General features: G+C 48.1%; 1 protein-coding gene across 2 annotated transcripts in view; it reads left to right on the top strand.

The window, feature by feature from the left end:
- Window positions 1–15,149, top strand: part of PTPN11 (protein tyrosine phosphatase non-receptor type 11) — a 62,753-nt gene extending 47,604 nt beyond the window's left edge. For both annotated transcript variants that reach the window (XM_060786092.2, XM_060786091.2), the window contains exons 10-16: window positions 8,118–8,249; window positions 8,817–8,971; window positions 9,072–9,139; window positions 9,588–9,739; window positions 9,925–10,037; window positions 10,150–10,253; window positions 10,517–15,149. In XM_060786092.2, the coding sequence (XP_060642075.2) occupies window positions 8,118–8,249; window positions 8,817–8,971; window positions 9,072–9,139; window positions 9,588–9,739; window positions 9,925–10,037; window positions 10,150–10,222 (693 nt within the window). In that variant the 3' untranslated portion in view covers window positions 10,223–10,253; window positions 10,517–15,149. The remainder of the gene's footprint in view (window positions 1–8,117; window positions 8,250–8,816; window positions 8,972–9,071; window positions 9,140–9,587; window positions 9,740–9,924; window positions 10,038–10,149; window positions 10,254–10,516) is intronic.
- The last annotated feature ends 424 nt before the right edge of the window (window positions 15,150–15,573 follow it).

The following is a 15,573-nucleotide window of genomic DNA, read 5'->3' as shown; positions in this document are numbered from 1 at the left end:
ACCTCTCCATGGCAATGTTCTAGAGCAGTGGTGTCCAACTTGTAACCCTCCAGGTGGTTGGGACTTCGGCTCCCGGAATTCCTGGCCATTGGACACACTTGGCTAGGGCCTCTAGCAGTTGGACATCTCTGCTCTAGAGGGTCTTCTTGCTGACATTCTAGACCTCTTCCACTTTTCCTCTCTCTCTGATGTTGCTTTTCGAACTGTATACTTCCCTTATGTGCCTGCATCTGAGTACTGCACACATACATACCCGTGTATGCATTTTGGGGGCCCTACCACCACATGGGGCTTGATTTTTTTACATTGAAACCCTGTCAGTATTTTAAGTTGGATCATGAAGGCTCTGTGGGCCACGTTTCGTCCAGGTTATCCTATATAAACCAGTGTCTGAACCCAAGGGGCAGCTGGGCTTTCCACAGAAGTTGAGGAAGCAGGAACCCATTTTGTTTCCTTCTGCTTCAGGGTAAGCTTTGTTTGAATTTAACAGCTTTCAGGGCTGCTTTCTTTGAGAGGCGGGGCTTCCTGAGTTTAAAAAATAACTGCTGAGAGGCGGGGCTTCCTGGTTATCCTATATAAACCAGTGTCTGAACCCAAGGGGCAGCTGGGCTTTCCACAGAAGTTGAGGAAGCAGGAACCCATTTTGTTTCCTTCTGCTTCAGGGTAAGCAGGGTAACTCGTACACTCAGTAACCTATACTTTCACCCCTGCATACAGACAACAACATCAAACACACACCAAGAGCATTAGCAACCTCCAGATGGAACAAACACGAAAACTTCCCATCTCATGCACTAGCTGTGGCATGTTCAGCTTTTTCACACTACAATTACTCAATTACATCTGCCCCAAGTGTACACAGATCACTCGCATGGAACACAGGATACGACAACTCGAGGACCGTATTAAGACCCTTAAGGACATTCAGGAACTTGAGCTCTTCTTAGATACCACACACCACACTGGCCTAGACACGCAGCCCATATCACACCAACATTACGGGGAGGCTCAACAGAACAGCACCTCAGATGTGGACAACCCTCAGGCTTGGAGAAATGTCACCCTTAGAAGGACACATAGGACCCAGAAGCCTCCTCAGAATACCTCTGCTCAGCTGCAGTTACACAATAGATTCCAAATTCTCACACAACTAGCACCTGACCAAGAAACACAACATATTGGGGAAGACCAGAATGGCTTAGATACTGATCAGTGGCTCATCCTTGATCAGTGTGCGGGGGACAGCCCTGACTGGGACAACACTTTACAACATTCACACTTGCACAATCCTGCAGGTGTACCATCCCCAACCATAGACCAGGAGCAACAGGAACACATACAGGAGAACCATAGGCTCTCGGACGAATCTCAATGGATTGTCCTTGACGAATGCACCGGGGATGTCGAGGAGGAGGACAACACTTTTCACCTACACAATTCACACCAACAGGATCACTTTTCTGGAGACCTACACACTACATTGCACAAAAGGGGCGCTGTCATTCCTGAAAGTAAACAGGTCTTGGTAGTAGGCGACTCCCTCCTTAGAGGAACGGAAGCTGTCATTTCCAGACCAGATGGGATGGCTCGAGAAATATGCTGCCTACCGGGGGCAAAAATACACCATATCACTCAGAGACTCACCAGGCTCCTCAAGCCCTATCACCGTCCTCCCCTCATGTTGATTCATGTAGGAACCAATGATACTGCAAGGCATACGTTTCAAAAGATCACAAATGATTTTCGAGCTCTAGGAGCAATGCTAAAAGAATGTAATGTACAGGTGGTCTTTTCATCCCTCCTCCCTGTTGTAAGACACGGACCCACAAGAGCCAGAAAAATAGTACAGGTCAATGACTGGCTTAGAAAATGGTGTCAGGAGGAACGCTTTGGCTTCCTCGACCATGGCCTGCTATTCCAGGAGGATGGCCTACTGGCAAGGGATGGGGTGCATCTCACACAAGTAGGAAAACACTTTTTTGCTCACAGACTCGCAAACCTCATTAGACGCACTTTAAACTAGGTCCACCGGGGGAGGGGGACAACAGCCTTGCGAACACTACTTTACCCATAATGTCTGGGAATCGCCAGAAGGCTAAACGGAGGGCTGCACAAACACAACAAGGACCACGTACCAAAAACACAATAATACCAATTAAACAGCTCAAGGGAAGATCCCAGGGGCTCACATGTCTTTACACTAATGCACAGAGCATGGGAAATAAACAAGACGAACTCCAACTTCTAGCACAACACCACAAATATGATATCATAGCCATCACTGAAACCTGGTGGGATGACTCCTATCGCTGGAATGTAGATATCGAGGGGTATAACCTCTTTCACAGAAACCGAACAAAGGGGAGAGGAGGCGGAGTAGCCTTATATGTCAAAAACACTTATGCTGCACAAGAAATTCAAGACAGCAATCTGGGAAACCAGCTTGAAATCATCTGGATAAGAATCAAGGGAACTGGGACTCAAAAAGATGTCGTTGTAGGCGTCTACTACAGACCCCCAAGCCAGGAGGAAGATCGTGATGAAGTCTTCTGCCAACAGTTGACCAAACAGGCACAGAAAAGAGATGTAGTAGTCATGGGCGATTTCAACTATCCCGATATTTGCTGGAAAACAAACTCGGCCAAGAGTACAAGGTCCAACAAATTCCTCGCTTGCCTTGCAGACAATTTCATGGTCCAGAAGGTAGAAGAGGCAACAAGGGGATTGGCTACTCTTGATCTCATCCTAACAAATGCGGAGGACCTGATCGATGCGGTCGAAGTGGTAGGATCCTTAGGGGCAAGTGACCATGTGCTCCTGCAATTTGAGGTACAAAGGAAGGCCGAAACTAAGACAAGTCAAACCCGCATTTTGGACTTTAGGAGAGCTGATTTCCAAAAAATGAAGGAAACGCTGAGCAGCATTCCGTGGACACAGATACTAAAAGACAAGGGAGCTACGGATGGATGGGAATTTCTCAAGAGTGAAATACTCAAGGCACAATTGCAAACCGTGCCAACAAAGAGAAAAAATAGGACAAGTGCAAAGAAGCCAGAATGGATGTCCAAAGAACTTCTAACTGTGCTGAGACACAAAAGAGACATGCACAAGAAGTGGAAAAAGGGAGAAATCACCAAAGAAGAATTCAAACAAATAGCCAACACCTGTAGGGAAAAGGTCCGCAAGGCTAAAGCAAAAAACGAGCTCAGACTTGCCAGGGACATTAAAAACAATAAAAAGGGCTTCTATTCTTATGTCAGTAGAAAAAGGAAAAACAAGGAGGCGATAGGACCTCTTCGAGGAGAAGATGGGGCAATGCTGACAGGGGATAGGGAAAAGGCAGAACTACTTAATGCCTTCTTTGCCTCGGTCTTCTCACAAAAAGAGAGTCTTCAACCTCAGCAAGATGGAGTGGATGAGGGATTGGAGGACATCCAACCCCAAATTGGGAAAGAAGTCGTCCAGGAATACCTGGCCGCTCTTAATGAGTTCAAGTCCCCAGGGCCAGATCAACTACACCCCAGAGTATTGAAGGAACTAGCGGAAGTCATTTCGGAACCATTGGCAACCATCTTTGAGAGTTCTTGGAGAACGGGAGAAGTTCCAGCAGATTGGAGGAGGGCCAATGTGGTCCCAATCTTCAAGAAGGGAAAAAAGGACGACCCAAACAACTACCGTCCGGTCAGCCTCACGTCGATACCGGGCAAGATTCTGGAAAAGATTGTTAAGGAAGCGGTCTGCAAACACTTAGAAACAAATGCAGTCATCGCTAATAGTCAACATGGATTTATCAAAAACAAGTCATGCCAGACTAATCTGATCTCTTTCTTCGATAGAGCTACAAGCTGGGTAGATGCGGGGAATGCCGTGGATGTAGCGTACCTGGATTTCAGTAAGGCCTTCGACAAGGTCCCCCATGACCTTCTGGCAAGGAAACTAGTCCAATGTGGGCTAGGCAAAACTACGGTGAGGTGGATCTGTAATTGGTTAAGTGGACGAACACAGAGAGTGCTCACTAATGCTTCCTCTTCATCTTGGAAAGAAGTGACAAGTGGAGTGCCGCAGGGTTCCGTCCTGGGCCCGGTCCTGTTCAACATCTTTATTAATGACTTAGATGAAGGGCTAGAAGGCATGATCATCAAGTTTGCAGACGACACCAAATTGGGAGGGATAGCCAATAGTCCAGAGGACAGGAGCAGAATTCAAAACGATCTTGACAGATTAGAGAGATGGGCCAAAACTAACAAAATGAAGTTCAACAGTGACAAATGCAAGATACTCCACTTTGGCAGAAAAAATGAAATGCAAAGATACAGAATGGGGGACGCCTGGCTCGAGAGCAGTACGTGTGAAAAAGATCTTGGAGTCCTCGTGGACAACAAGTTAAACATGAGCCAACAATGTGATGTGGCGGTAAAAAAAGCCAATGGGATTTTGGCCTGCATCAATAGAAGCATAGTGTCTAGATCTAAGGAAGTAATGCTGCCCCTCTATTCTGCTTTGGTTAGACCACATCTGGAATATTGTGTCCAATTCTGGGCACCACAATTCAAGAGAGATGTTGACAAGCTGGAAAGTGTCCAGAGGAGGGCGACTAAAATGATCAAGGGTCTGGAGAACAAGCCCTATGAGGAGCGGCTTAGGGAACTGGACATGTTTAGCCTGAAGAAGAGAAGGCTGAGAGGAGATATGATAGCCATGTATAAATATGTGAGAGGAAGCCACAGGGAGGAGGGAGCAAGCTTGTTTTCTGCTTCCTTGGAGACTAGGACGCGGAACAATGGCTTCAAACTACAAGAGAGGAGATTCCATCTGAACATTAGGAAGAACTTCCTGACTGTGAGAGCCGTTCAGCAGTGGAACTCTCTGCCCCGGAGTGTGGTGGAGGCTCCTTCTTTGGAAGCTTTTAAGCAGAGGCTGGATGGCCATTTGTCAGGGGTGATTTGAATGCAATATTCCTGCTTCTTGGCAGGGGGTTGGACTGGATGGCCCATGAGGTCTCTTCCAACTCTATGATTCTATGATTCTATGATTCTAGGTCCACCAAACCACGGAGGCGCTTTCGCAAAACAAACATCAATCCATACTTTTCCATCACATCTGGAGATGGAAATGGGAAGAACGTGCAGTCTTGCTGTGGGACTTTGGGTGCCAACTCTTGTCGTTTGGCACCCAAACCTTGGGTTTCTGTCTCTGACAGCTTCTCGAACCGCACATGGTGTTAAGTGGCAAACTAATGTTTAATTGCGTCAAACTCGCTCAATTTTGCTCTCTCCCCAAAGCCATGTGTTTTTCTGGAAGCTGTGGGTTCTTTTTACACCTGGCGTGTGTTTTTCACACAAACATTTCTGCACACAAGCTCTGTTTCCAGGCAGTCTTTAGTGCAACATTTGCGGGGTTTTTGCACCTCTCCTCCCATTGTTGGCTCCAAACAGATAATTTGGGGAGTGAGGTCCATCGTTGGAGGAGTTGAGAGTGCTCTTAGGTTGCAGGTGAACTATACATCCCAGGACCTACAGTTCCTATAAATGATAGTGAATTCACCCCAAATCTCTCTTGTATGTTCAGATGCTGAACAATTCCTCTGTTTGCTGTGTGCCATAGAAAAGAATAGGAAAGGGTTCAGGGTGAGATCCATTGCAGGCAGAACTACAACTTGCATCATACTGAGTCAATCCCCCAGCCCTCTCCAGTATGTTCAGTTGCTGATCAATTCCACTCTGTTTGCTGTGCCCCACAGAAAAGAGTAGGAAAGGGTTATGGGAGATGCAGTGGGCGGGATCATGCAAATTTCACAAAAAGGGAAGGAGTCAGAAACACTGGGATATCTGTGGTGGAGGAAACACATCAAATCTAGTCTGAAATTGTCCCCATATGAAAGCCTTCACTTGGGTGGTGTGCTGTGTGGTGTTTATAGAAGACGCTTACAGGGCTCTTGGACATGTTCATGGTGCTCACTGTAACTTGCAGTGTCATTGGAGGGAGAGCCATTGGTAATTTTCACTTTTATTATGTATATAGATGTGAATGTGTGTTTATACATTATTTGTTATTTATAAAGTACATGTTCTTATTTTAAAACATGTAACTAAAAAAATGGGAGAGCCTCGGGGGGGGGGCAGAATAGCTTAATAGCATTTCAATTTAAAAATTTGCTTTGTGAGAAGAGGGATTTGACTTAATAGCTCGGTCACGGAACAAATTCAACTATTAACTCAAGATATCACTATATTGGAAAAGAGGCCACGTGCATGAGCTTGTTTTCCGCCACTCTAGAGACTAGGACACAATGGAGCCATGGGTTCCAATGGCAGGAAAAGAGATTCCTCCTAAACATGAAGAAGAACTTCCTGATGGTAAAAGCTGTTTGTGCATGGAGTTGGTACAGGCAACTTTGTACCGTTTTGAGCCATCTTCCCTGCCTGAGGTTCTCTGCGACCCCTGCTGCTGGGCGCTCCATTCCTAATGGGTTCTCCCTTCCCAATGGGTGCTCCCTTCCCAATGCATGCCCCATTTCTAATGGGTGTTCTGATCCCAATGGGTGCTCCATTTCCAATGGGTGCTCTGTTTTTGGGAAACCCAGGGCCTTGAGGAGTTCCTGTGCCACTCTCCCTTCCCTCCATTGGCGCAAGACTGATTCCCCCATCCCTCAGTCTTCTCCGCGTTGCTCTTTCCCAGCGTGCGCTCGCTCCACCGCTGTTCTCTTCTGCACAAGGCCCCGAGCAGCAACAGCAGAGTGGCTGCGCATCACAATACAAAAAATGAAAGGAAAGGGATAGCGGAGGAGGGAGGACTGCTCTTCCAGAGATCTGGCATTGAGAGGGAGCCGCTTTCCCTCGGCCTTCTCTTCCTCCCCGAAGCTTGGCAGACGGGGACACCCTCCTCCTCCCTTCCCTGCCAGCGGAACCTCGGCGATGTAGCATTGCGGCCTTGCGGGAGGCGGCGGGAGGTCCTGGTTTTGTCAACGTTTCGGGGGACCATCTGTTCATCTTGCTCTGGAATGCACTGCTCATCTTGCCGGGAAGCCTTCCCGTTGGTGCTTGGCTCCTGCCATTACTCCTCGGCTCGCGTGGGGTGTGTGCTTCCCCAGAAATCTCTGGTGTTGATTAAACATGGATTGGTGCGAGAGAGAGAGAGAGAGAGAGAGAGAGAGGAAACTAAGAGAGGAGGGAGCCTTCCCTACCTGATTCTGGAAGAGGCCTAGAGCCAGTGCATGGAGCAGCCAACGTAGGAGGAGGGTGGGCAGCAGTCCTGTCGGGATTTGGACCTTTCTTGGTTCAATACTGCCACCAATGTTGGCCCCGGGTGGCATTTGGATGGGCACATGTTTTACAAATCTTTTTAAATATGGGGTGGAAACCACAAAAATGGCCCTGGCAGGAAGCTTGAGGTACCCCTCCCCCCCGGCAAGCATTTGGATATTTGGATGTGCTGTGGGCTTCGCCTCATGTAAGCCGCACCGAGTCCCTTGGGGAGATGGTAGCAGGGTACAAATAAAGTATTATTATTATTATTATTATTATTATTATTATTATTATTATCTGGCTTGAGAGCCCTTGGCAGATCGGCAATGCTGGGCACAGTAATCCAAACCACCTGGAGGGTAGCAATGATAGTAACTGTGATTTTTTTTTAAATACCGGTGATATTTAACCCTGTTTGTATATTTGTAGGTTTTAAGCTGTACTGAAAGGCTTTTTAATGTACGCCTCTGTGTGTCTCCTTGCTGGGGTATAAATAAACATGGCGGTACTTTGCTTGTGCTTTTCCTGCATGGCAGGGGGTTGGACTAGATGGGCCATGAGGTCTCTTCCAACTATTGTTCTACGATTCCATGATTAATAATAATAACAACAACAACAACAACAACAATAATGGTAATAATAATAATATGTCTGGGTAGGCAATGCACTGCCCTCCACTTCAAGTTGTATTACAATTCTTATTCCTCACCACCACATTGTGCTGGCCAGGAAGCTACTGGGTAGGCAACTTGTTGCCCTCTTGATGTTTTGGGTCCCGGAGTGGCTTCGATGGTTTCTATGGCACGGATTTAAGAAGAGTATGTTTTTTAAGAAACTCATTATCTGCCCTTTTGCTTTTTCTCTTCTTTCCAGAGTAAATGTGTGAAGTACTGGCCGGACGAACATGCGCTCAAGGAATACGGAGTGATGCGCGTCCGGAATGTCAAGGAGAGTGCGGCCCATGACTACACATTGCGGGAGCTCAAGCTCTCCAAGGTTGGACAGGTGGGTTAGCGTGCCCATTTGCTTGGCTTGGCATCCTTTACATACCACTAGGATTATCTGGAAGCACCATCAGGATGAAGGTCCGTTGCATAATTACGAACATGAATGTAACAGCAGAAGCAATGTTGATTTGGGACTCTGTTTTGGGAGGGAGCAGAGGGAGAGAAACACATAATTAGCAACTGTCAATTAAAGACAATATATTAAACCTGGTGAGTGGGGAACTTTTCATTCCCAAAATATTACTGAACTCCAGCTCCCAGGATTTCCCCTTACTGGCTAACCTGGCTAGCACTTCTGGGAGCTGAGGTCCAATGGTTCTGCCAAGGGCTAAAGATCCCCCATCCTGACTTGGAGACATTGAATGGCTCTAGTATCACCAGTGAAAATCCTGTGAAGCAGTCCTCCGCTTTGGAAGGTTTGCCTCAGCAGGTAGTCAACTCTCCAAACCAAGATTGTATGGTCATCTGTTGGGAGGGCTTTGATTGTGTCTTCCTGCCGGGAAGAAAAGGCTTGGACTCAACAGCCCTTGGGCTCCCTTCTGACTCTAGCCTTTTGTGATTCCAGGGCAACACAGAGCGAACGGTGTGGCAGTACCATTTCCGAACCTGGCCTGACCACGGCGTCCCCAGCGATCCGGGTGGCGTTCTCGACTTCCTGGAAGAAGTTCATCACAAGCAAGAGGGCATTGCCGACGCTGGCCCCGTTGTGGTCCATTGCAGGTACTGCCCTGCCCCAAGCGCACCTCCAGCGTAACATGTTACAAGAAGCACAAATCCCTATGCTACATGTGAGTTTTTCCCCCCCCCCTCTCCTTGACAGTGCCGGCATCGGACGCACTGGAACATTCATTGTGATCGATATCCTCATCGACATCATCCGAGAGAAAGGTCAGTTCCCTTTGCTTTCCCGCTGCTTTCACTCCAGACCTCAGCAAAGCATCACCGTTGGTTTTCAGGAGCCCTGGCCTGCTGTGGATGATGGACACTGCACTCCCCATGCATTGCAGCACTTCCGAGCCATTACTGATGTTATCATTACCAGGCCATACCCCATCTTTTCTTCAGTTGGGGAGGGGGGGGGCAATTGATGATATCTTCAGGAAGGGGTGTGGCCTGCTAGGAACATCAGAAGACCAGATTCAGTGCCAGGGTGCTAGCTGCAATGCCCTACTGCTGCAGCATATGCAGCCAGGATTTTACCACTGGATTAAACAGGCAAGGGTTGGAACCTGGGGCAGGATAATCTCTGGAACGAGCCTCTATCCAATATGGCTGTCTCTTGTCCCTATATCCCATGATACCCAGTGTTTTTCTCTTCCTGGCCCCCTTTGCCCAGGTGTGGACTGCGACATCGACGTCCCCAAGACCATCCAAATGGTCCGCTCCCAACGCTCAGGGATGGTGCAGACAGAGGCCCAGTATCGGTTCATCTACATGGCGGTGCAGCACTACATCGAGACGTTACAGCGCCGGATCGAGGAAGAACAGGTATGGTGCTTCTCAGGCCTTGAAATGGGGGACAGGTTTAGAGGAGACGCACATCTAGGAAGCAAGACCTGTTCCAAGGGTGTTGCGTGACAATATTAACAGCCTTGTGGCTGGTTCTTGAGGTTGGGGGCACCTTTCCAGACCGGGCCAGGCTGTGTCACCTGACTTTGTCCTCTTTCTTCCAGAAGAGCAAGCGGAAAGGGCACGAGTACACCAACATTAAGTACTCGCTTGCGGACCAGGCCAGCGGAGACCAGAGCCCCCTCCCGCCGTGTACACCCACCCCAACCTGCCCGGAGTACGTAACTGGGTGGCATTTTCAGGGAGTCCAGACCAGCCAAAGACTCTCTTGTTTGGCTCTTTAGTACCTTTGGGCTGACTTGAAAATCCTTGGTTCTTGTTTTTGACAGGATGAGAGAAGATAATGCCATGCGCGTCTATGAGAATGTTGGCCTGATGCAGCAGCAGAAGAGCTTCAGATGAGACAAAAGGAAAGGGCTTCCTTGCGGGGAAAGTGAGTTACCATTTTTCCTCGCATAATAGTCGCACTCCCATTTTCTGGGTGGAAAAGGAGTATTTTTGGGTTCTTCACACAATAGTTGCAGAGCTGTTCGGGGCTGATTTTCCCTTCCTTCATTCTCCAAAGGCAAGGCAGTTTAAAAAAAATGAAATGGAAGTCTCTGGAGCTCTGCTCTCCCCTCCTTCTGCCTTTCTCCAAATGACATGCCTCCCGGGAGTTTCATTCCTAAAAACACTCTCTCTTCTATCCTGTTACAGATTTTGAGATCCAGTTGTCATTTTTTTTTCAATACGAAAGTGAAGCGGAGCGACTTGGGACGCATCCCCACAACGAGTGGACTTTTGACAGCGACGTAGAGCTTCCTTTTATTTATGGTGTTTTAACCCTTCCGTAATCCGCAGAACTCGAGACCATCCTTTTTTCCGAAAACTCTTTTTTTTTGTCTCCGGAACGGCTGGTGTCCATAATTACCAATAAGCTTTGCTTTCCATTTTCAGACACAAAGTGCAGACCAATACTCTTGTTGTACTTGAAAGTTTTGATTTGCCCCCTGGATTTCAAGGTTTCCTGACCTTTTTTCAAATGAGTTTTTTTAAAAAACCTTGCCCTTTAAAGCTTGTTCCATACGAGAGCTTCAGGGAGCAAGCTGGTTGTCTCGATCCAACCGTTGTCCTCCGTTTCTCCCTTGGCTCTGTTTTGAGGGAATTGGCAATGACCGCTCAGTTTCAATCCAGCTTCTCGTCCTCATGGCGTTCCATGTTTGGACTATTCCCCCCCCCCCCCCGAGGTGTTTTTTGTTGTCCTAGAACTTCCAGTGATGCGGTTTTTGCACCCGATTGAAATCAAAAAATATTTCTAACAATCTTCCCAGCAATAGTGGGTGTCAGAGCCAGTTGCTTGTGAGGAATTCAAATGATGTTTCTTACATTGATTCAAGGGCTTGGGAGGGGAAGGAGCACTCAGCATCCAGGGCCTCCTTTGGGGATGACTGGGATGGGATGGGGAGGGTACAAAATGGGGGCCTCTTCTGTATGTCACTTCCTCTGCCTGCCAGCCACCTATATACACTCTTCTTTTGGGACCTGCTGGCAAGTGACCCAGGGGCCTTCAGGGTCGAGCCTTGGGTCGGTGGAAGTGGCCTGTGCATCCTTCCTGGTGCCGGAAGGGCATTCTTTCCTCACCTCACCTGCGGTAGCCAATGCTCTTTTGCCGCACCCTCCCTTCTGCCAGACTTTCTCTCTCAACGCTCTGCCTTTTTTTGAAGTGCCTTCTTTCCCACTGAGCCGGCATGGCTTGGTTGGGTCCTTCCTTCCTTGTGGCTTCCATTGGAGAGGTGTCCTAACGCTTCCGTGGGATGAGCCCCTTGTCGGGGTGGAAGTGTTAGAGGCATAGCTTTCCCTGCAAAAACTTTACCGTTTGCTTAAGGGCTCTGCATGTGTCATATTCGTCGTACCTGTGTCCTGCTGAGATCCAGGCAGCTGGGACAACGCAATGTTTCTGCAGCTGATCCAGACCTTTGCCCATGAGTTGCTAATTCCTATAAACTCACATCAACAAGAGAGTCTCTGCCATTGTTGTTCAGTATAGAAGCTGGCTGCTTAGATCTCTCTCTCTCTTCCAGGAATCGGAGATGTAACTCTTTACACAGTGCCATTAGAATTAGCAAGCTTTCCCTTGCTGCCTGTGAAAGCAGTTCCTAGAGAAGTTGTACCCTGAAGCCTAGAACACATAAAACATAAGGTTGCAATTTCTCCTATGACATTGATTTGGCCATAGTTTTGCTTTGTGAGCTTCAGGGAGTGGGAAGGCCTGGGTGGAGGCCTTGCGCTCCCTGGGACTCACGTTTCCCCATTATATCAGGGCATTGGGAAGCCCTGGCCCTGGTTTGCCCACTTGCCTATCTTAAGGACTAGAACCTTGTCCTGGAAGTTGAATTCTGCCCCTTCGCCTACGTTGTTCTGAACTGCAGCATGTGCATAGCCCAGTGGGAGGAAGGGAGATCTTTGGTCTTTGCTGCCCCTTTCTTTGGCTTCCCTTTTTGGTCGTGTGTCTTGTCTTCAACCATGGAACTCCTGTCTTTGTGTCTTTTGCCTCAGCCTCATGGTCCAGCACCCATGTTGGCCTGGTTGGGGCCCTTTTTTGCCTTCCTTGCACCTCCTGCAATCACAGAGGGCTTATGCAAAGCTTGGTGGCGGTTGCGGCTGATAAGCGAGCACTTCCATTTGGGATGGGGACAGCCCAAGGAGACCTCCAGTTAGGGACAATGTTGGCCAGAGCTGAAGTGCCTCTTGCTTGGAGCAGACAACGGTGACCGTGTCAATATTGGCCATTTCATTCTTTTGGTTGTCTGCCCTGCCTGAGGTGGAAGGCTTGGGCATCTTGACTGATGTGTTATTCACAATGAGAGGAAAAGCCATGGAGTCAAAATTTGTACGGGGTTTGGTGGAAGTGTTCCAGTGGATTGGGGACGTGCCAAACAGTGCTGCTCCCTGTGGCACAGACTGGGAAATGGCTTCCATCGAGGTCCATGTTGCCTCCCCATCTTTCCAGTGCTGGACTGGGGGGAAAGTAGGTGTTTTGAAGGAAGAGTGACGGCAGTGCGGTGGTGTTGGGTAGCGAAACTTGGCATGTTTGTGAGATGGGGAGAGGAAGGGCCAGGCCAGGTCTTCTTGCAGGAGTGCTTTATGCCTTAAATTGGGGAGGGGGGAGAAGCTCAAGCGAGACTAGTCTTTTACAAAGCCTTGCCATTTCCATTCTCCCCCCCACCCCACACACAAATTCCCAAAGGGCCACTCCAGTTTCATGGCTTCTCAATGGAGGAGATAGAATGGGAAGGATAGGAGTTTTTAGCAGAGGAACCAAGGAAGGAAATTCAATGAAGGAGGGAACGCTGCCTTTAGCATTGGCCTGGGTAGGATTGGTTTGGATTCATTACCTGCGTCCTCTCCTCATGGTGCGTTGAAGGCTGAAATGTGGGGCCTCGGATGTGTGCTGAACCCAGAAGAGCGTGTAATAAAGGAATGTCCTTTTTGAAACTTGAAACAGAACTACCTGTCTTGATGATTGTGTGAGGAAACGGACATGAGCGAAATGCTTGGGCCTTGCTGCGAACCCAAAGCAGACGAGTTCGGCGTCCGTCTTCCTCCCTCCCTCCCTCCCTTCCTTAAAGCGATCTCTTGACTTTTGTATTCTTATCTCCAGCTGAATGTCAATGGCACAAGGAGGCATCTGGCCCCTTGGTTTGGACTGTAGTTCACAGGGATGTGTATGTCTTAAAGCCTGGCATCCATTCTCTGTCTGTGTTTGTGGACAAAGGAAAGGGAGAGGAGTTGACTTGGCTCAAAGAGAAAGCTTGGTTTTCTTTTTCTGTCGGGGAAGGCCTTCCCTCTTGAGCTGGGTTTGTGCCATGCTCTTGGCACTCTCTTTTTCTTGGACAGGAAGGGGCAAAACCTGAAATGGAGAACCTTTTGCTCCTCTTCTCGGCGGCTGAGAAAATCGAGTCGCTTCACTGCTCCCCTCTTTCCTTCTGCTTTTGGGGACAGGTTTTTGGAATGACCCTGGGGATGCTTGGTACCCACATCTTCCTAGTTGGGATGCCCCTTGCAGGAGGGATGGATTTACTCCAGTCCGTAGCAGCTGGCACCTCAAATATTTCCCAATTTCTCATGTTGAAGGAATGAGGAGAAGCTTGGGATGCCCAGTGCGCCAGGTCGAGGGCACAGGTGGCATCCGTCAGCATTGGCCGGAGGGGCATCGCTTACTGAATGTCTGATCTATCCTGCATTTTTATTTTTTGAAAAACCTTGACCAAATCTTCTGTGATTCCCTCTCTCCTCTGAAACTTGTGTTTTTCAACAATAGCCATGAACTTTCCTAGTGGACTGTTAAGCGGAACTTGAGGGCTAGTAACTTGATGTTATCTTTGAACAAGCCAAAAGCTTTCTTGGTCTGTGCGATGAGTTGAAGAGTTGTCGTTTTGGCTGGCTTTACACTGTCCAATGGATTCAGTTGGACCCCATTTTCTGAACCTTGGTTCGATGCTCTCCAATCCCGGGAGTTGTCATTGTATACAATCTTTCATCTTCTCTGCCTCACAAAACTACACCTCCCAGGCGTTGGTGGTATCCAATTGCGCCAAAGTGGAGCCAAACGGCTTTTCTTCAACAGTGTCGACACACTCACTGTGTTGTTTTTTCCTCTTCGTTTGGGGTTCTTCCTCCGAGTTGTAATCCGTTCTCACAACGTCACTTTGGGCCTATGTTTCTTAATTTATAAGGTTCCCCCCCTCCTCCACAGCTCTGTCATTTTAGAGCTAAATTTCCCCAAACCTTTGTTCCTTCTTCCCAGCGACTTACGAAGAATCATGAGGTGGGGTTCCAAAGCACAGCCGTCTCCTTTACTAAGGAAGGCACCCAAAATGTCTTTGATCATTTGTGTTTCATTTTTTTTAAAAAAATGTGAATAATGTCTGTGTCCGGGTCCTCTCCGTTCTCTTCGGCTTCTGCGCTGCAAACGCTTGCGCGGGTGAAGGCCCATTGGATCCCAATGTAAGAGATTGCCCGGTGTCTCTTGGCTTCTGCCCATATATTCTCGTAGCCCTGCTTTCCTCAACCCGGAGGGCTCCCCATGGGTCAAACTACGTCTCCCAGAAGCCCCGGGAGACGTCGTCTGACCCGTCAAGGGCCCGACTGGGAGGAGAAAGCAACCGTAGACCATCCTTGCCATTGTCGACGTGTGACATTAAAAGGTTTGAAACAAGCCAACATAGATCATATATAGATACAAAAAAAACACAATAAATCTTTTAGTGATTGTCTGTTACCAGCCTGTATTTATGGAGGTGAAATGGCTGCATTGCTGACCATGCTGTGATTTCTTTTTTTTTTTAAATGGCTCCAAGGCTTATCAGAGTTAAAAAGCATTATTTGTAAAACGTCACAATGACAAAAAAGGAATTAAAAAAAGATCCATTTTCTTACACTTGTCTCCTGAATGCTCTTTTTAAAAACGCCAAGCCGTTTTTACGCGGTGCATTGGCATACATTCGTCAGTAGTTTCTCTAATTGCTGGTCTTTATAGCTGCACAGAATTAGGATCATTTGAGTTGGGATTCAGAAGGATCGAATACAGGACCTTGGTAAGACGGAGGTGCCCATGTTATGCTGGAAGTGTTTCCAACCGTGATGCTTTCTTGGCAAGATGTGTTTAGAGGGGCTTTGCCATGGCTTTCCTCTGAGGCTGAGAGAGCATGGCGTACCCCTCAGCGTGCATTGTTTCCTATGGCCAAATGGGGATTTGACCCTGGTCTCCAGAG

This window comes from Anolis sagrei, chromosome X (genome assembly GCF_037176765.1).
Source record: "Anolis sagrei isolate rAnoSag1 chromosome X, rAnoSag1.mat, whole genome shotgun sequence".
Lineage (NCBI taxonomy): Eukaryota > Metazoa > Chordata > Lepidosauria > Squamata > Dactyloidae > Anolis > Anolis sagrei.
This window is presented reverse-complemented; position numbering and strand designations above follow the sequence as displayed.